The sequence below is a fragment of the Saimiri boliviensis genome, chromosome 1 (assembly GCF_048565385.1).
Source record: "Saimiri boliviensis isolate mSaiBol1 chromosome 1, mSaiBol1.pri, whole genome shotgun sequence".
Lineage (NCBI taxonomy): Eukaryota > Metazoa > Chordata > Mammalia > Primates > Cebidae > Saimiri > Saimiri boliviensis.
In genome coordinates this window covers 251,881,478-251,903,447 of record NC_133449.1, presented here as the reverse complement: position 1 = coordinate 251,903,447, position 21,970 = coordinate 251,881,478, and the positions used below count along the sequence as shown (strand labels likewise).

Here is a 21,970-nt window from a genome sequence, read left to right as displayed (position 1 = left end):
TATTTTTAGTAGAGACGGTGTTTCGCCACGTTGGTCAGGCTGGTCTCGAACTCCTGACCTCATAATCTACCCACCTCAGCCTCCCAAAATGCAGGGATTATAGCCGCCGAGCCCAGGGCTGTTTGTGTGTGTGTATTAGATAAAATTAACATTTAAATCAGTAGACTGAGTAAACCAGATTACTCTCCATGAATGGGTGGGCCTCATCCAATCAGTGAAGTCCTTAAGGAAAAGACTGAGGTCCCCCAAGAAAGATAATTCTGCCTGCAGGATGCCTTTGTACTCCAGCGCAACGTAAACTCTTCCCCAGATCTCAGGCTGCCAGCCGACCCTGCAAATTCTGGACTTGCTAGCCTCTACAATTGCATGAATCAATTCCTTAAAGAAAATCTCCACCCTCCCTGTATATACACACATATACATATAAGCATATCTCATCTTATTGTGCTTTGATTTATTGTACTTCACAGATTTGCATTTTTTACAAATTGAGGGCTTGTGGCAACCTTGCACCAAGCAAGTCTCTTGGCTCCATTTTTCCAACAGCATGTGTTTACTTTGTGTCTGTGACACATTTTGATAATTCCTGCAATATATCAAACTTTTAAATTGTTGTCATTATCTGTGGTGGTGATCTATGATCAGTGATCTTTGACATTACTGTTGTAATTGTTATGGATGCCATGAACTGTGCCCATATAAGATAATGAACTTAAATCTATAAATGTTGTATTTCACTGCTGTACCCACTGGCTGTTCCCCCATCTCTCCCCTCTCCTCGGGCCTCCCTATTCCTTGAGACACAACAACACTGAAATTAGGCCAATTAATAATCCTACACTGGCTTCTAAGTGTTCAAGTGAAAGGAAGAATTGCACATCTTTCACTTTAAATCAAAAGCTAGAAATGATCAAGTTTGGTGAGGAAGGCTTATCTAAACCCAAGATAAGCCAAAAGCTGGTCTCTGCCAAGTTGTGTTAGCCAATTTGTCAATGCAAAGAAAAAGTTCTTGAAGGAAATTCAAAGTGCTACTCCAGTAAACACACTGCTGATAAGAAATCTAAACAGACTTACTGCTGATATTTAGGAAGTTTCTGTTGTCTCGATAGAAGATTCAACCAGCCGCAACATTCCTTTAAGCCAAAGCCAGATCCACAACAAGACCCTAACTCTCTTCAATTCTTTTTTTTTTTTGAGACAGTCTCGCTCTGTCGCCCAGGCTGGAGTGTAGTGGTGCAATCTGGGCTCACTACAACCTCCACCTCCAGTGCTCAGGTGATTCTTCTGCCTCAGCACGTGCCACTACAGGCACGTGCCACTCCTGACCTCGTGATCCACCCGCCTCGGCCTCCGAAAGTGCTGGTATTACAGGAGTGAGCCACTGCGTCCGGCCAACCCTCATCAATTCTACGCAGGCTGAGAGAGGGGAGGAAACTACTGCAGAAAAGTTTGAAGTTAGCAGAGGTTGGTTCGTGAGATTTAGGGGAACAAGGCATTTCCGTAACTTGAAAGTACAAGACAAAGCAGCGAGCTCTGATGTAGAAGCTGCACCAAGCTATCCGGAATGTCTAACTGAGATTATTGACAAAGTTGGCTACACAAAACAGCAGATTTTCAATGTAGTAGAGAGGAGAAGTCATTGCTTGGCTTCAAATCTTCAAAGGAAAGACTGACTCTTACTAGGGGCTAATGCAGCTGGTGACTTGCAGTTGAAGCCAATGCTCATAATGGATCTGAGAATCCTAGGGCCCCTAAGAATTACACTAAATTGGCCGGGCATGGTGGCTCACACCTGTAATCCCAGCACTTTGGGACACCAAGGCAGGTGGATCACCTGAGGTCGGGAGTTTGAGACTAGCCTGGCCAACATGGTGAAACCCTGTCTCTACTAAAAATACAAAAACTAGCTGAGCATGGTGGTGGGCCCCTGTAATTCCAGCTACTCAGGAGGCTGAGGCAGGAGAATTGCTCGAACCTGCAAGGTGGAGGTTGCAGTGAGCCGAGATTGTTCCATTGTACTCCAGCCCGGGCAATGAGAGAGAGACTCCTTCTCAAAAAAAAAAAAAAAAAAAAAAAAAAGAAAAGAAACTAAATCAGGCTGGGTGCAGTGGCTCACACCTGTAATCCCAGCACTTTGGGAAGCTAAGTAAGTGGATCACTTGAGGTCAGGAATTTGAGACCAGCCTGGCCAACGTGTGAAACCCCATCTTTACTAAAAATACAAAAACTAGCTGAGTGTGGCAGCATAGGCTGTAATCCCAGCTACTTGGGAGGACGAGGCACAAGAATTGCTTGAACCCGGGAGGCGGAGGTTGCAGTGAGCTGAGATGGTGCCACTGCACTCTAGCCTGGGTAACAGAATGAGACTCTGTCTCAAAAAAAAAAGGAAGAGGAATTATGCTAAATCTGGAAATAAACACTGGGCATTCCAAAAGGAGGGAAGGTGGGGAGGTGAGGAAGAGGTGAAGATTGAAAAATTACCCACTGGGTACCATGTTCACTATTTGGGTGATGGATACACTAGAAGCCCAAACCTATCATTATTCAATATACCCATATATAACAAACCTGTACACAAATCCTGTGAATCTATAATAATACATACATAAATTTAAAAGATTTATGCTAAGTCTACTCTGCCTGTACTCTATAAACGGAACAACGAAGCTTAGATGACAACACATCTGTTTACAGCATGGTTTACTGAATATTTTAAGCACACAGTTAAGATCTACTGCTCAGAAAAAAATTTCTTTCAAAATATTACTGCTCATTGACCAGTAATGACTGTCACTTGGGTGACTTAGTGCTCATGTACTTAGTCATCCAAGAGCTCGGATAAAGATGTACAAGGATATTAATGTTTTCATGCCTTCGAACACAACATCCATTGTGCACCCCATAGATCAAGGAGTGATTTCAACTTTCAAGTCGTATTATTTAAGAAATACATTGCTTAAGGCAATAGCTGCTGTAGACAGTGATTCTTCTAATGAATCTGGGCAAAGTCCACTTAAAATATTCTGGAAAGAATTCACTATTCTACATGCCTTTAAGAACCATTCATGATTCATGGGGGAGGAGGTCATTCACTTGAAAACCACTACTGATCTGATCGTACAAGGAAGACAAGATTTCTTTCCCCAAACCACTGTCAAAGTTCCCTTAAGCTGGAAAGCCCCTCAAGAGAAGTGGTCTGGCCAATTCTAACAATGATTTCTGAATCATTAAATTCTCAGAAACATAATGACATAATCCTAACACTGAGTATTGGTACAGTGTATCAACTTAGAAAAGTGCTTTTACATACAGTATGTTCTAAATTATGAACAACTGGGAGATACTTTAGAGAGGTATTGTCATTATTATAACTACCCCTCTTTTGCAAAAGAAGAAACTGAGAATCAAGAAGTTACTTGATGTGTCATATATCCAGTCTAATCAGCCAGGCTATGACAAATCAAGGATGAGAAACGAGTTCTTCTTGTATGCCTCTTCTAGCACTTTTTCTTACCACTCAAACATATCTGGCCAGGTAAGCAAACTGCTAGGAGACTAGAATGCCGATTCAGCATCCTGACAAGGATTTTATTGTCAGTGAGATGAGAAGGGAAGTCAGGGCAGTAAGGCTAGCCGGAGACGAGGTTGAGACTGCAACTTGGTGAGTCACCCTCATTTTTCAATAAAATAAACTCAAGGCTTTTTTTAAATCTTTTCTTCTTTTTTAATTTGTCAAAATGAGTCTAATTCAAATGAACCCTACTTTGGGAAGCAATTCTTAATCACCTTGTCAAAATTTATCACTACCTTCTCTGTGTATTAATTCACATTTTTTTTTCTGGTTTTTTTTTTTTTTTTTGAGACAGGATCTCACTCTGTCACCCAGGCTGGAGTGCAGTGGCACGATCTTGGCTCTCTGTAACCTCAGCCTCCTGAGCACCTGGGATCACAGGCAGGCCACCAGGCCGAAATACTTTTTGTATATTTTTTTTTTGGTAGAGATGGGGTTTTTTACCATGTTGGCCAAGTTGGTCTCAAACTCCTGACCTCAAGTGATCTGCCTACCTTGACCTCCCCAGGTGCAGGGATTACAGGCATAAGCCACTGCACCCTGCTCATTGACATCTTTTATTATAAGACTAATCATATAATGACATGTATCTGTCTCCCTAAGCAGCCTGAGAACTCCTAAGGGCAAGGACTGCAGCTTTTCCTGTGCACTCATTCGATCAGCTGAGGTTTATTGCAAGCATCTCTTTCTGTTGCAACTTACTAAACCCTGTGGATATAAAGATGATGTTCCTAATCTATTTGGGGAAACATACATAAGCCAGTAGTTACAATCCAATGTGATAAGTGCATGTATGAAGTTCTGGAGATCACAGAAAAGGAAACATCAAAACTATCTGGGATAAGATAGTTAAGTAGTTAAGAAGGGGGATTTTCGGGCCGGGCACGGTGGCTCAAGCCTGTAATCCCAGCACTTTGGGAGGCCGAGGCGGGTGGATCACGAGGTCGAGAGATCAAGACCATCCTGGTCAACATGGTGAAACCCCGTCTCTACTAAAAATACAAAAAACTAGCTGGGCGTGGTGGCGCGTGCCTGTAATCCCAGCTACTTAGGAGGCTGAGGCAGGAGAATTGCCTGAACCCAGGAGGCGGAGGTTGCGGTGAGCCGAGATCGCGCCATTGCACTCCAGCCTGGGTAACAAGAGCGAAACTCCGTCTCAAAAAAAAAAAAAAAAAGAAGGGGGATTTTCAAGCAACGTCCTGAAAGATATGGTGGAAAAAGAACATGTCAGGCCCAGGGCATATCTTACATACAAATAGATGCAATAAAGGAACAGGGCCAGTCAAGAAATAACAAGTAGTTCTGTGTGAACTGGCATGGAGTTGAACAAGCACAAAGATTGCAATAAAAATGGTCTTGGATACCAAGATAAAGAATTTACACTTTATTCTCTAGTTTGGTCCTTCCAAACCTGCGGGCCACAGACTTGTTTCAAAAGGTTTTGTAGTGTAGACTAAATAAATAAGCCTGAAATGTGTGTGTAATTGTTTAAATGTCCATAGACACTGTAATAATATATTCAAAGCTATGTGTAACTAAAAGTAGCTTTTTGTCATCATTTTTATCAATCAGTAAACACTAAAAGTACAACTACTATTGTGTGAAGGTACAAAGGATTTTTGTAATTAATGTCAAAAGGAGCCCTTATAATTAGTTTTAAGTGATGAGATTTTCTTAAGAAAAACACTTTTATTGCCTTTTTCCCATAAGACATGATACATTTTACTTTAAAACTTTAGAAAATAAACAAGACAATAAAAAAGAAATATCCAATAGTTCTAGCACTCAGAAATACTAATGTTCATATTTGTTAAACTTACAGCCCTTTTTCTATGCACACATATATAAACAAACATTTTAAATTTACACATATTTAACTCTAATCTCTTTACTCATACTTGTAAACATCTTTTTGACATTACATATATACATTTGCATCACCATTTAAGATAGCTAAGCAGTATTCTAAGAGATGAACATTTCCTAATTTACCTCCTACTGTTGGATGTTTAGGTTGTTTCTAATTTTTCCATTGCAAATTTAAGTAAATGAACATCCGTGTGTGTGTTTCTACATTTCTCCAATTATTTCATTAGGATATATATATAAAACATACATATATATCTATTTTTAGACAGTCTCGCTTTGTCACCGAGGCTGAGTGCAGTGGCATGATCTCGGCTCACTGCGACCTCCGCCTCCCAGGTTCATGCAATTCTCCTGCCTCAACCTCGTCAGTAGCTGGGACTACAGGTGCCTGCCACCAGGCCCACCTAGTTTTTGTATTTTTAGTAGAGATGGGGTTTTATCATATTGGCCAGGCTGGTCTTGAACTTCTGACCTCAGGTCATCCACCCATTTTGGCCTCCCAAAATGCTGGGATTATGGGCATGAGCTACCACACCCAGTCTCATTAGGATATTACACTGGAAATGAATCAAGGCACATGAGCATTTTGAGGCTTTAATATACATTGCTAAATTACCTTCGGAAAGTCTGTACCCACATTGACAGCTACCACTTGCGTATGAATGTCCATGTTCCACACCTTTGTCAGGTGTGGAATATTACTATTAGTAATAGTAGTAGTATTTGGCAAGTAGCAAAAAAATTAACATTCTTCTTAATAATGAGGTTGAACTTTTTTCTTTCACAGCTTTGAGAGATAATTTACATTAAATTATCATAAAATGAAGCCTTAATTTACCATAAATTATCATAAAATTCAGTCAATGTAAGTGTACAATTTAGTGATTTTAGAAAATACAGAATCTGCAACCATCATCACAACCTGCTTTTAGAACATTTCTGTCGCCCCAGAAAGTTCCCCTATGCCCATTTAATGTCTGCTTCTATCCCTGGTCCTAGGATACCACTGTTGTGCTTTCTGTTTCTATAAACTTGCCCTTTCTAGACATTTCATATACATAGAACCAAACAATATGTAGTCTTTTGCATCTGGCTTATTTCACTTTGTTAAGGCCCTTGCCCACTTTAATTTTCTTTCTTTTTTTTTTTTTTAGGCAGGGTCTTGCTCTGTTGCCTAGGCTAGAGTGCAGTGATAGAATCATAACTCTCTGCAACCTCAAATGCCTAGGCTCAAGCACTCCTCCCACCTTGGCCAGGATCCTGAGTAGGTGGGACTACAGACACATGCCACCATCCCTAGAAAATTGTTTAATTTTTAGAAGAGATGAGGTCTCAATATGTTGCCTAAACTGGTCTTGAACTCCTGGGCTCAAGTGATCCTCCTGCTTTGGCCTGCCAAAGTATTAGGATTACAGTTGTGAACCACCATGTCCAGCCCTGTGCCTATTTTTCTACTGGGGCACTGAAGGATTTTACAGAGAAGGGCATAATCAATTTCATATTAATTAAAGATAATTCTGGCAGCACTAGAAAAGATGGCTCTATCTTTGTATTTCCAACCTTAGGACAATGAGTAGAAGTTTACTGCATTGGTTTGTGCTTTAATCTGTCTGCAATATAGATTATATATAATTATGTAATATGGCACTGAGTAGTAATAAAATTATTTATTTGAATCAAGTCTTAGTTTCCTCTCCTCAAGGAGTGTCATAAATTCCTAATTTAATTTCTAAAAAATCTTAACATTAATCCTTTAAAGTTGAGGCTGGGTGTGGTGGTTCATACCTGTAATCCTAGCACTTTGGGAGGCCGAGGCAGCCAGATCACCTAAGGTTGGAAGTTCAAGACCAGCCTAACATGGAGAAGTCCCGTCTCTACTAAAAAATATAATATTAGCCGGGTATGGTGGCACATGCTGTAATCCCAGCTACTCAGGAGACTGAGGCAGGAGAATCACTTAAACCTAGAGAAAGAGGTTGTGGTAAACTGAGATTGTGCCACTGCACTCCAGCCTGGGCAACAAGAGTGAAACTTGGTCTCAATAAATAAATAAATTAATTAAGTTGATATTACTTTAGTGCAGTAGAATTAGATCCTTTCTGGAACAAGTTGGGGTAGAAAGAAATGTTGCCTTACTCTAACGTTGCTCTTCATTTCTTGTTTTCTGCATCAAGAGCCCTTAAAAGATTCCTCATCCTTAAAACAGACTAATACCAGCAAATCTTTGAAAGTTAAACAGTTCTTTAAATTCTTTATTATTGCTGAAAGTATCTTTTAAAGGACCCATGCCCAGGTAAAAACTTTCCAGTCTAAAAAAGAAAAATGTCCTACTTTGATCCCAAATTAACCATTACTGAATTTGTATCCCATGCTATTTTGCTAAATCCAATTTAACTGTTCCAGGAATAGAAGCTTAGGTTTGGTAAAAGCTCCAGTTCTTAAAGGTAGTGGAGAAACTCAAAGCTTGACATAATCAAACAAGGTGAGTGAAACGTTTCCTCATTATTCCTCCTTCTAACATTCCTTCCCACTGCCCCTGCGCAGTGGTTTGTGGATGGTTTATCTAAAGCTAAACAAGCTGCTTTCAGGGTTCCTTACTGGCATGGGCTACTTTCTTTTTTTCTGAGACAGAGTCCCACTCTGTTGCCCAGGCTAGAGTGCAGTGGCATGATCTCAACTCAATGCAACCCCCACCTCCTGGGTTCAAGTGATTCTCTTGCCTCAGCCTCCTGAATAGCTGGGATTACAAGCACCTGCCACCATGCCCGGCTAATTTTTGTATTTTCAGTAGAGACGGGGTTTTGCCATGTTGTCTAGGCTGGTCTTGAACTCCTGACCTTGTGATCAGCCTGCCTCAGCCTCCCAAAGTGCTGGGATTACAGGCATGAGCCATGGAAACCGGCCGGGCTCCTTTCTAATTCGGGGCTCCTAATATTGTGTATTTCTTTAAAGAGATAACTCCAAACTGTATATGCCTCAGGCCGCACAAAACATGAATCTGCCCCTTTCACCAAAGATCTTTCTCACCTATCTTACAGGGTCTCAATAGGTAGGTTCTTGACTTAGTGGGTTGACTGTAACTATATTTCTACAAGTCTTCTTTTCCATGATTTATCTTAGATATCTTTTTAGAAAAATCTGTTTTGCAAATAATAAAGTAACAACATAAATGATTCACTTAGAATCCCCCATAAAGGGTCATTCATATTCATATTCATTCTGTGACCACATAATGTGATTATCATTAATCTGGTTTTTTTTTTTTTTTTTTTGTCATCATTTTTTTTTGCTCTCAGGCTGGAGTGTAGTGGTGTGATCACAGCTCATTGCAGCCTTGAACTCCTGGGCTCAAGCAATCCTCCTACTTTCACCTCCCAAGTAGCTAGGACTACAGGCACTTGTGCCACCATGCCTGATCAACTTTCTTTTATTATTTTTGTTTTTTTAGAGACAGTGTCTCACTATACTGCACAGGCTGGTCTCAAACTCCTGGCCTCAAGCGATCCTCCCACCTCAGCCTCCAGACTACCCGGGATTACAAGTACAAGCTACTGGACCCAGCTCTAACTTTTTTGAAGCATTTTTATTTGGATAAAAATAATCAACTTTACAGAGACCTACTTATGGCAATGTTGTCCTATACTCGTCTCTTCAAAACATGTGTGTGGCTACATCACAGCATTCAGTTGACAGGCAGCAGGAAAGGGCAATAGCCTGGCATTTTGGTGACACCTGGAAGGATGACCCGGCTGTTGATGCTTAGAGGCAGGTGAAGTATATTAAAGTGTCAGAGCTGCATCTGGCTGGTTCACCACTGTATGCTTAGCGCTTAGCATAAGGTCTGGCATCCCGTCAGGACTTAATTATTGAATAAATGGCTACCATTGAACCTGCTGACCCCAATTTTATTTTGTAATGGTTTTGGGGCTATGGAACAACATCCTAGATAATAGAATTACCTTATTATTTCCCACAAAGAATCCTGACTAGTTAATTGATTAAACAAGTGTATATTGCGTGCCTACTATGACCGAACATAATAGGATCACTTGGGATAGAGAGAGAGCCAAAGGAAGAAAAATCTGGAGTGTGAGAAATTTCCCATCCCCATCCTAGGCCTGTACTTTATGGCCTTAGATAAATAAGAATGGCTAGGGCAGTGGCTCACACCTGTAATCCCAGCACTTTTTGAGGCTGAGTGGGGCTGGTGACTTGAGGTGAGTGAGGAGTTTGAGAGAGACCAGCTTGGCCAACATGGCAAAACTCCATCTCTACTGAAAACACAAAAATTAGCTGGGCGTGGTGGCTGGTGCCTATAATCCCAGCTACTTGGGAGGCTGAGGCAGGAGAATTGCTTGAATCTGGGAGGTGGAAGTTTCAGTGAGCCGAGATCGCACCACTGCACTCCAGCTTGGGTGACAGAGCGAGACTCTGTTTCAAAGAAAAAAAAAAAAAAGAATGGAGAAGTTGAAAAAGACATAGCTTTATTTTATTTTTGCAGAAGAGCTGGAAAATAAAGAAAAATAACACTGGGGAAAAAGTAGTATTGTTTAGAAAAGGCAGAAAATTAGAGCTCCCTATTAGCTTAAGTGACTCTGGAGGATTAGGACATCAAGCTCTTCTATCTCTATCTTAACATTAATGGGCAATATTCTTAGGTCACAACAGTATATTGTCCTGAAGAGATAGTCATTTTAGGTTTCAATTAACATGATATAATGCATGTCTTTCTCTAGGACCAGAACACTTGGGGGCACTCCTTAGGGCCTGCTGTGAGGTTCAGGCGCAAAGTCACTTGAGAAGTTTGACCCTGCGAAAGATGGAACCCAGCTTCTTCCTGACCTGGGGCCAGTGCTACCAGGCAATAACATTTCCCAGCAAAACTCAATTAAACAAAATCCCAGAGTTGTTTTCCTTCAAATTATCTTTGATTTAATTTCTTCTTTTATATAAAAGACAACAAATTACATTTCAGAGAATAATGTTTAGGTTATAAGGTTCCCATCAGAGCTATTTCACAATATGTGTTTACATAATCTGAAGTGAAGGCGGCAGTCGACTGTAAAACCGGCCAGCCAGACCAGTTTGTGTGCATGTGGGGCTTAATTTCACTTTGGGTCACAAACTAATGTAACATTCTATTGTTTAGGTGTCAACTAGATTTGGATTTTGTTTTGGACATTTGAATGGGGATGAAATTGAGTTTAAAACAAAACAAAAAACACCACCACCAGATTGTAAAAGCAATTAGGTCAGTGCTTGGTAAAGAAAACATATAACATCAATATTTTTTGCTCTTATCGATGAGTTCAAACATTTGATATTTTAAATATTGATATTTAAATAAGTCAAATCTTTGGTGAGAAAAATTTTTGCATTTTTCTGTTTGTACCAATGTGTTACTGATTATTTGCCCCATCACTCCATTGTGCTTTGCTGTCCAAGATTTACAGAAGTGAATAATGCAGTGTGTTCAAAATGCGGAGAGAATAAGTAGCATACAGAAGTATTAAACTCGCCATAGAAAACTTATCTTAGAGAAAATTTACCAAACTAAAAGCAAATACACTTAACCTACATGATAGCGTTTGCTGGTGAAGGTACCAAATGTTAAATTTTGGGCAGTTATTAGGAGGAACCTGAAAAGTGGCTCCTTGCTGCGTGACCACTAGGCTTCTTTTTATCAATCCTCCTTGAGGCTCCCAACTGAAAGGGATCTGTTTCTGTAATAGTCCTCAGCATAAATGCCTTCCATCATAGTTAATTTTGTACACAGTTCCTTTATGAGATTAAAAGTTGATTTCAGATATGAATGAGGTTTTATACGGCTTTATCTCCTCCAAAGCAGTGGACAGAAAACTCTTTTACTTCTATAGTAGCTGGATTGCACTTGCAGAATGTACTTAATATAAAGTATTTCCCTTTAACATAGTGCCAATAAATTTATTCCTCATGCCAAAGCATTTTTTTGGGTGTGATGATAAAATTGATTTTGGATGATCACCCACAGGTGTCAAACATAATTTTCCTTGTCCTTTCTAGCTATTAGCAAATGACATATTCATATACAGGCTTTCTAAGGAAGACCCCTCTAAATAATCCATATTTTATTTTATAATAGCCTCAGCTGTGTGTTAAGCTAAATTCAAAAGTTAAGCATGAGAGCAAAAAGTGAAAGAAATTTAATTAGAAAATCCAAAGAGATGACAGCAGACAAAGAAGGTCTAAAATTAGTTGTAATGTGATATGAATGACTTCATATCTCATCATTCTAATGTGTGGGCCAGGACATACACACTTACAAAGAGTTTTTCTGACCAAACCAAATAACAGGCCAAAAGAGTTGATCTCATGAAAATAAACTTAAGAAGGCAAAATCATTCAGCGAAAGTCTAATATAAGATTTTAGAAGTTCTAAATTATCGTCTTATTTTCTTTAATTAAAAAAAAATTTTTTTTAGACAAGATAATCTTACTGTTTCTCAGGCTAAAGTGTAGTGGCACAATCATGGCTCACTGCATCCTTGATCTCCTGTGTTCAAGCAATCCTCTCATCTCAGCCTCCTGGGTAGCTGGGACTACAGCTTCGTGACACTGTGTCCAGCTAATTTTTTTTAAATTTATTTTTTGTAGAGATAGGGTCTCACTATGTTGTCCTGGCTGGTCTTGAACTCTTGGGCTCAAGTGGTCCTCCCACCTCAGTCTCCCAAGTGCTGGGATCACAGGCACAAACCACTGTGCTCACATCGTCTTTTTTTTTTTTTTTTTTGAGAAGGAATCTTGCTCTGTCACCCAAGCTGGAGTGGAATGGCGCGATCTTGGCTCACTGCAACCTCTGCCTCCCGGGTTCAGGCGATTCTCCTGCCTCAGCCTACCAAGCAGCTGGGATTACAGGTGAGCACCACCATGCCTGGCTAATTTTTGTATTTTGAGTAGAGATGGGGTTTCACTATGTTGGCCAGGCTGGTCTTGAACTCCTGACCACCTCAGGCGATGTGCCCACCTTGGCCTCCCAAAGTACTGGGATTACAGCATGAGCCACCACACTTGGCCTCATGTAAAACTTTAAAAGAAAACAAAAGCAAAGATCCACAGTCTTTTAGTTTACTAAATACCACATTCATTGTTATATTCACTTAGTTCATTAAATGGACAAAAATACATCAAATGATTTTTTTCATGTATTAAAACATTCAAGTACATTATTGAAAAGAGGCAATGAAAACTCTGTCTCAGCCTCTCAAAGAACTGGATGACAGGCATGAGCCACAGTGCCAAGCCCTGTTTCCAAAGACAAGGATAACTGGGGGTAAGCTGGGATTAAGCCTAGATCTTTCACAGAGCTGTCTATGTCTCTTTTGAATCCTGTGTCTCTTAACTGAATAAGATTCTGAAGTCATAAAGATTCAGGGGTTCTCAAGCACAGAGCCACTTTCTCCATTCATTATAGTCCTTTTCTTTCTTTTTCTTTTCTTTTTTTTTTTTTTAACCTTGATACAAACCATCAGTCTTACTCAGATTTTCCCAGCTGTACCATGTGTGTGTGTGTGTAGTTCTCATTATACTCCTGTTCTAAGAGAAATCAACACAGTGATCTGACTCCTACTGCAGAATTTTCCAATTAACTCCTATCAGCAATTTATGTGAACAAAACTTTTGAGACTACTTCCAACAATGTAACTATGTTCAAAAAGTTATTATTAATAGCTGTAAATTAAGGTTTGTACTGATGAAATAACATCTGAGCTTGACAATATTTCAGTGGAAAAGAAAAAAAAAAGATAGGTGAAGCAAATGCAGCCAAGTTTTATAATTACTAAATCTAGGGGATGGGCACATGGGGTTCACCATATTACTCTACTTTTGTGTGGGCTTCAGAATTTTCATAATGAGACATTTTATTAACACAAAAGAGTTTTAGGAAATACAGTTCATCATTAATATAGTTCTATGGCTTTATGAATAGAATAGAAAGCTTTGCTGAAAGAAATTAAAGCTGATCTTGAATCTGGGCTCCTTACCAGGTTTACAAAAACCATTTTTCTTTTTCAAAGGAAGGAAATAACATGAATGCATACACTATCCTGAGAGGTGAACATACAATATGTTTTTAAACTTTAGCTTAAAATTAGAGAAATCTAATTTTTTCAGAAAAGAAACATTACCATGTTGTGTCCTGAGCTGGACACAGAGGCTTTATTACTTGAAAAATGTGAATTTGGATTCTTGTTAGTTCAGAAGACAAAAGTGAAGAGTGTCAATTCCAAGGATGCAGATTCCTTAATCCTTTTCTCAGATTTAAGGAGCTGTTCTTACAAAGATTTAACCCGTACTATCAGATGCACATGAACCAGCGCAACTCAGTCTTGAACAGGAGCTGAGTAAAATGAGGCTGACCTACTGGGCTGCATTCCCAGATAATTAAGGCATTCTAAGTCACAGGATGAGACAGGCAATCTGCACAAAACACAGATCACAAAGATCTTGCTGATAAAACAGGCTGCAGTCAAGAAGCTGGCTAAAACCCACCAAAACCTAGATGGCAATGAGAGTGACCTCTGGTCGTCCTCACTGCTACCCTCCCACCGGTGCCATGACAGTTTACAAATGCCATGGTAAGGTCAGGAAGTTAGCCTCTATGGTCTCAAAGGGGAGGCATGAATAATCCACCCCTTGATGAGCATATCATCAAGAAATAACCATAAAAATGGACAACAAGCCGCCCTTGGGGCTGCTCTGTCTATGGAGTAGCTATTCTTTCATTCCTTTACTTTCCTAATAAACTTGCTTTTACTTTGCTCTGTGGACTCGCCTTGAATTCTTTCTTGTGCAAGATCCAAGAACCCTCTCTTGGGGTCTGGGTCAGGACCCCTTTCTGGTAACAGTGCTGCCAGTTACAGAAGTAAGCCAACAGAGGTCTCTTTCCGGAGGTCACACCTCAAACAAAATGAATCCTTTCCTGTGGTATAGAAACCACGCCCACCCCCAGAGGACACAGGATACGGTGGGCTGAGGTCTCTTCCTTCCTGGCCCTTTCTCTGTTCACCTTCTCCCCCATGGGCCTCTCAGGCTCCTCTCTGCCACGCTTTCCCCACTGGGTCTGTCATGACAGTCTATGCTGGGATCTCAGGGATCCGAAAAGTGAAAGCAACCCCGGAGTCTATGGGGACAATCATTCTTGTTCCTATGCAGAATCTGGCTTGGGGAACTGTAATTTTGATCTAAGTCACTGTTACTGGATTAGAAATAAAAGAGGAGTCAGACGGCAACAAATTCACCTATTTTATTTTGTATACATTTCATGATCATGGGGACTACATTGACATTGCTTTTGTCTCACTTTTTCTTCAAATAAACATTAAAGACTCAGTTAAGAATGTACTCTATTTACACTGATGCCATGAAAACGTCTTTTAAAAAATGAGGTATTTGACTTACTGTCCCAAATAGTAGAGGTTTGGGCAAACTGCAGAAATGGTCTAGTAAGTAAGAAAATGAAAGTGAATACACTGAAACATAAAACAGAAGAAAGATTTGGCAATATGCTGCTGTGACACCCTGAGAATCTTTATTGTAGGCAAAATAAATCCACCACTTTTTATCTCTAAAAGCAAAACCCAGCATGATTTCTTCCTAGGGCATACATTGCTATTCAGAAAAGATCACAGAATGAAGAGGGGAGTTAATATGAGAAAGTCAAGACACAAAGATCATTCTTTTTGCCCCTCTCCCCACCACAATACAAAAATACTTATTAATGGGTCACTATTTCCCTTGCTTTCAAATTATCTTAGAAAACATTTAGAATTACACAACAGCAGCATTTACAAGTGCATTTATATAGAACTGTTGTCAAGGCTCAAAATACCATGAAAGCTCTTGAGAAAACAAACAGTTGAGGTATTTCACATAAAAAACTGAACAATCAGGTTAGCCACACCCAAAATGATGATGAAAACGTGAAAGATTAATTTAGGCCACGTCAGACGCTCTTCTTGGTGGAGGGAAATTATATAGATGAGAGATGGATAAATGAATACAAAGGCCAGGCCACATGCTGCTCCCGAGTATCTGCAAAATAAAAGCTTTTGGGGTTAATGTTCATCTTTTACTTTGCTTTTTCTGATTTACAGCTAAGGTCAACATAGCACAATTTAAATCTTCCTCAATCTGATATCTCAACAAGTTATTTTTGATTCATTTGTTGTTGACATAAAGCATTTGGGTTTAAAACTTACTTTACATGCTAAGTTAATATAAAATATGATTTCCTGCTCATCTTTATAGCATCTGCTTGACAAAGAGTTTTTATTCATCCCTCAAATCTCTGTAGTTCTCTGTGTTTAAGTGATTGTGCCTACTTCCTCAGAAACATCTGGAGCTAGGCATCCTATCTTTGATCTTTTATAAACTAATTACTCATTCTGAGTTTTTGAGGGACCGTTAGCATCTGTTTAAGTATGAGAACAGACAGATAAATGCTACCATGGCATTCAGCATGATTATCAAAGATAATAACAAAAATACTTAGACATGAGACTGTGACAGAGAAATATGCACTTTCTTCTCCTTTTCTCTATACTTGGCTTTTCTTGAGGAACAGTTTAATAGGAACTTGTAAGCCCATTATATTCAATAAGCATCAGGTTTTCAATCTCCCCCTCTTGTTCCTTGTTACCTAGGTAACATTTAGGTAAGTATGTTAAAAAAAACAACAACAATGACTCATTCCTGCTGTCTATAGTAAGAGAAATCAGATCATTCTAAATCCCTATTTCCCATGAGAATTTGAGGTACAACTTTATTCCTACTCTATTCATCCTGTCATGTTTTTAGAAAAAGGATATTAAAGAAAACCATCTTGGATCTAAACTCTTACTTAAACTCTTACTTTTTGACTACAACTGATACTGAAATATATTTTTGAGTAGAAATTGATTAAGGAACTTAGAATGGATTAAGGAAGCTTTGACAAATAAAGGATCTCCCAGGTACTCCCCAAAAGTTATACATATATTAAAATAACGTTTTATTTTGGATAGAGAGAGGAAATAAAGTGGAAGATGATGAGAAAAAGAAAAAGAAAATGATGCCTGAGGCTAAGGGATAATTGGGCTTCTAGAGTGAGTTCTTCACCAGAACAAACAGAAATGGAAGATAATGAACATCTTAACTGACACCAAGAGGCTGCATTTGAATATTAGTAGTTTTAAATACTCATAGGAATTTAATACAATTCAATTAAAATGACAACAACAACAACAATGAGAAAAGCCTAAAAATAAAGACCAATATATGTAAGGGCACCATTCCCTTACAAGGCAGTACCTTATGATCCCGCCTATGTTTGGGTAGAAACAGGCCATGATCACTCCAGCTCCCACAATAATTAGATTAAGAATCAGCACGTGGAAAATGCTAGAAGTTGAGGAGAGAGTTTGGAGGAAAGAAAAAATATAAAAATAGGCAAATTTAACCACTAGTATGAGAATACAGATCATTCTTAACATTAAAATCAAAATGTCTTAAGCTCAATAAAATCACAGCAAAAATAGAAGGCAACAGTAGTCCCCAATTTTGGTAACAAGAAACTGAAATCAGCTCTTTTGTGCAATTATACTGGTTAAATTTTGTAGAGGCACACTGGTAGTGTGCATCAGAATTTACATTCTTTGATCTATGATTCCATTTGGAGTATCTTGAGAAATAATCCAAACAATGAAAATACTATGAATATGAAGATATTTACGGAAAAAGAGAAGCATCCTGGACATAGTAAGGCAACAATTTACTTGATAGAATATGTTAAAAATCATTTAAAATAACATCATTATTACCTTGTCAGGTAAAATACCACCTAGGCAATTCAGAAAAAAAGCCAGCTAGATTTTCATTACACAAGAAAACTCCAAAAACATTTGAAAACAGTATTAGAAGGATATACACAGAGAAGGCAATAGTGATTCTGTTACAATTTGGGGTTTTGGATAATATTCTCTCTTTTCTATATTTAACAAACTTTTCATAAAGTGTTTAAATTACTTTTACATTAAAAAACACTATGTTAAGGGAAAGACAAAATGGGTAGGTTTTTATTTTTCAGATTTAACCACTTAAAGCTACTCACTACCATGAGCAGAATATTGACTAAATACTTTTAACTAGATATTAACAATTCAAGGTTTAGAAATCAAGTTTGGACACAAACAAAAATAATGTAGATGAAAATTTGATGCTGAAGAAATAACTCCATTTTCCCTGAGAATGATTCTCAAAAGCCAAATGTACATTTCAAAGCAACCCTTTGGGCCCAAGTTATCAGAGGTTAATTAATCCCAGATACAAATTACAGACAGAATTAAAAACAAAGAAAAGTATTTATACAAATAAGTGGTTAGTCATATGCTCTGATGAATTAGAAAGATAATACGCTTACAGATCTTACTGTTTACCCAGAAACTTCTACCTTAAAATTGCACCAGAGCATTTGGGTTGGTTCCAAGTCTTTGCTACTGTAAACAGTGCCACAATGAACATACATGAGCATGTGTGTTTATAATGAATGATTTATAATCCTTTGGGTATATACCCAGTAATGGGATTGCTGGGTCAGGGCAACCCGAATGTCCATCAATGATAGACTGAATAAAGAAAATGTGGCACATACACACCATGGAATATTATGCAGCCATAAAAAAGGATGAGTTCACATCCTTTGCAAGGTCATGGATGAAAGGGAAAACCATCATTCTCAGCAAACTGACACAAGAACAAAAAACCAAACACTGCATGTTCTCACTCATAAGTGGGTGTTGAACAATGAGAACACATTGACACGGGGAGGGAAACATCACACACCAGGGCCTGTTGGGGGATGTGGGGCCTAGGGGAGGGATAGCAAGGGGTGGGGGTATTGGAGAGGGCTAACATTAGGAGAAATACCTAATGTAGATGACAGGGGGATGGATGCAGCAAACCACCAAGGCATGTATATACCTATGTAACAATCCTGCACGATCTGCATATGTACCCCAGAACTTAAAGTATAATAATTTTAAAAAATTGCTTCAGAGCTTTGAGGTATTGGCTGGGCCTTTGTTATTTTCATATTGTAAAAGGAAACAACTTTGTATACATAGATGGAGGCAGTTGCACCCATCTATATTTTCTAAAATTTTAATTAATTATTATTATTTTTCTAAGAGACAGGGTCTTGCTCTGTCATCCAGGCTGCAGTGCAGCGGTACAATCGTGGCTCACTGAAGCCTTGAAGTTCTGGGCTCAAACCATACTCCTGCCTCAGCCTCCTGAGTAGCCGGGACTACAGGCATGCATCACCATGCCCAGCTAACACCCATGTTTTCCATACTGTATCCTTTACTGCCAAACACTCTCCAAAGAATAAAAAACATCCTTGATAAAGGAGTAAAACATTAATTTTGCTACATCTCATGCTTTGAACACGTATCTCTGAAATATTTTGTGTGACCAAATAGGAAGGTCATAATAAAGCACATCTGCTGTGCACTGCAGTACAGTACACCGGAAGTCTTGAGGAAAAATACTTGTGTGGCTGAGATGGAAGGCAACCTAGCTGATTTACCTACCAAATGCTATTTTTAATTGAACTGCAGTCAAACTGTGGTCATTCAAACTCAGGTGTTTGACAGACATTTTCCTGAAAACAAATGCTATGAGCTTGTCACTTCAAGGAAAACAACTAGCAGTATTTGCTGCCAAAGATAAAATTAAAGCTTTCAAATACAAACTAGAATTCTGGAAAACATGTATTTGCTACTCTGAGCTCAAGTTTCCCCCTGTTTAAAGGCTCTTATGATAAAATTGGTGATACTATTAATGAAAGTGGGTTTTGATATTGTAAAATGAAGTGTGTCAAAATTTGGAAGACCCACAGAACTCAGTGAACCAGTATTTTCCAAATGATCAAACAGATGTTACAAAATCATGCATGCCTAAAAGATCCAAAGTGCAAGATAGGCCAACTGGTTTTCATGTAAACAAGTTTCAGATTCCACACCGCAACTCCTAGGAAGTTACTACTTGTCAAGTTTTGGCATAGTATCAAAGAAGAATATCCATAATTATATGAAAAGGCTATTCAAAGTTCTGTTTCTTGGCTGGTGTGGTTGCTCACACCTGTAATCCCAGCACTATGGGAGGCTGAGGTGGGCAGATCACAAGGTCAGGAATTTGAGACCAGCCTGGCCAACATAATGAAACCCCGTTTCTACTAAAAAAAAAAAAAAAAAAAAAAAAAATTATTAGCTGGGTGTGGTAATGCATGCCTGTAGTCCCAGCTACTCTGGGGACTGAGGCAGGAGAATCACTTGAACATGGGAGGCAGAGGTTGCAGTGAGCGGAGATCATGTCACTGCACTCTAGCCTGGGTGACAGAGTGAGACACTGTCTTAAAAAAAAAAAGTACTCTTTTTCCAACTATCTACGTGAGGCTGGATTTTCTTGACAAATCTAAATGAAAACAGCATATTATAACACGGAATGCAGAAATAGAGAGAAGAATCCAATTGTCTACTAGTAAAGTAGACATTAAATAGAGGTTTGCAAATGTAAATTAAAAATTTTTTTAAAGTAGTTATTTTTATTTTTAATTTTGGTGGGTACATAGTAGGTGTATATATTTATGGGGTACATGAGATGTTTTCATGCAGGCATGTGATACATAATAATCACATCCTGGAGACTGGGGTGTCCATTCCCTGAAAGTGGCTATTTTTTATAAAAATGTTATATATGTTAACAAGTAATAGTTTTATTATTGATTTTAAAAAAATTAAAAATACTTTAAATTCTGTTTTTTAATATTTAAATACTGATAGCTATACCTGCATAAACAAAAGATCCTGGAGTCCTCAATACATTTTTAAGAGTATAAAGAGGTCCTGAGACCAAAAATTATGCTCCAAAGTATGCACACTCTATAGAGTGCTTATAACTGTAAGATAAATGAAAATGACAGTGTGTTCTTGGTGGTAAGGGAAGAACTGTAATGTGAACACAAAAGGGAAATCTCTGACTTTTTCCAAGAAGAAAAAATATTCTTGTAAAGATAGCCACAATTCTGCAAAATAATGGCAGAAAACAGAAATAGTGTATTTGCTTAGCATTTTTCATCTGAGTTCACTGTATTTAGTTTCTTTGGTGAATTATAAATACAGCAGAGTAGAAACACAACCAGAGGCTTATACTTACTGAGCTCCAATCTTCAGCATGATAACATTAGAACTGTAGCTGCTGCTGTACTTGTCAGTCCTTGAGACCTGGTAACTCTTGACTTTTGCTTTGTTTTGAAACCAACATATTTATGGCTAAAATTATTTACTGAAGAAGCAGACTACATCAGTTCATTTTAAACTAGAACTGATTAAGACCACTTGTTTAGTTGGTTACCGTAAATGCAATTTTTTCCAAATTTATTCAAAAGTTATCTTTATTTAAAATAACTTATTCCTAATAAAATTAGACTAGGTTCTTTTCACTAGGATGAACCTATAATAAAACTTAATATGAGTAGGAGTTAACCAAGGGTCCACAAGAAGGCTGCAGGGAAACTGAAGTGACATATAGAAATTTCTCTTGGATGAGGTTAACCAGCTTTGAACAGATTTTCAAAAGAACTCACAATTCCTTCCTCCCCAATAAGAACTTAAAAATTATAGCAGTAATTTAAACTTGTTATATGTCAAATAAAAATTATATATCTGATCTTCAATTCTAAACAGTTGGTCATTTATGTAAAACTGCATAAATGTTAACGAATGTCTAAATAAGCATTGTTGGACTCAGAAAACCACACCCAAAAATGAAAGCCTCAGAAACAAAAGTTTTGCTCTGACTTTCTGAATCTCAGTCCCATTCTCCCCAAGTGAGCTTAGAAACTAGAATTCCCCTTCCCCAAGGTGAAACATAGAAACTTTTCCCTCAAGCTGGCCATAAAATCTACTCTAATTTCCCTCTATTTCTGTGTAAAAACTAGCCATAAAGAAATGATCTGACCTGTCTTGTCTGACTGCAGGTCATAAGATTCCCATTCCAGAGAGGGTTCTGCCCCAGGCTCAGATGAAGAAAAAACATCTAGACAGAGGGGCCTTGCTGGGTTTCCCCTCTCAGTCTATTAGCATTAGACATGGCTGTCCACGTAAACCTAACCATGAAAATGAATAATTTCCCCTGTATTTTGGGGTCTTCATTCTAAAGGCTCCCATGTAACGTAAAACCACATTCAAATACATTTATATGCCTTTTCTCCTCTTTTTTTTTTTTCTTTTTCTTTTGGAGAGAGGGTCTCACTATATTACCCAGAGCAATGGCATGATCTTGGCTCACTGCAGCCTCAGTCTCCTGGGTTCAAGTGATCCTCCTCCTCCCATCTCAGCCTCCTAAGTAACTGGGACTACAAGCATGCCCCACCATGCTCAGCTAATTTTTGAAAACTTTGTAGAAATGGAGTTTCACTATGTTGTCCAGGTTGGTCTTGAACTCCTGGGCTTA

General features: G+C 38.6%; 1 protein-coding gene across 3 annotated transcripts in view; it reads right to left on the bottom strand.

The window, feature by feature from the left end:
* Nucleotides 1-8,684: 8,684 nt before the first annotated feature.
* SLC38A9 (solute carrier family 38 member 9) overlaps nt 8,685-21,970 on the bottom strand; it is a 92,259-nt gene continuing 78,973 nt past the window's right edge. For all 3 annotated transcript variants that reach the window (XM_074385844.1, XM_039470868.2, XM_074385851.1), the window contains 2 exons: nt 16,769-16,858; nt 8,685-15,511 (listed from right to left, as the gene is read on the bottom strand). In XM_074385844.1, the coding sequence (XP_074241945.1) occupies nt 15,346-15,511; nt 16,769-16,858 (256 nt within the window). In that variant the 3' untranslated portion in view covers nt 8,685-15,345. The remainder of the gene's footprint in view (nt 15,512-16,768; nt 16,859-21,970) is intronic.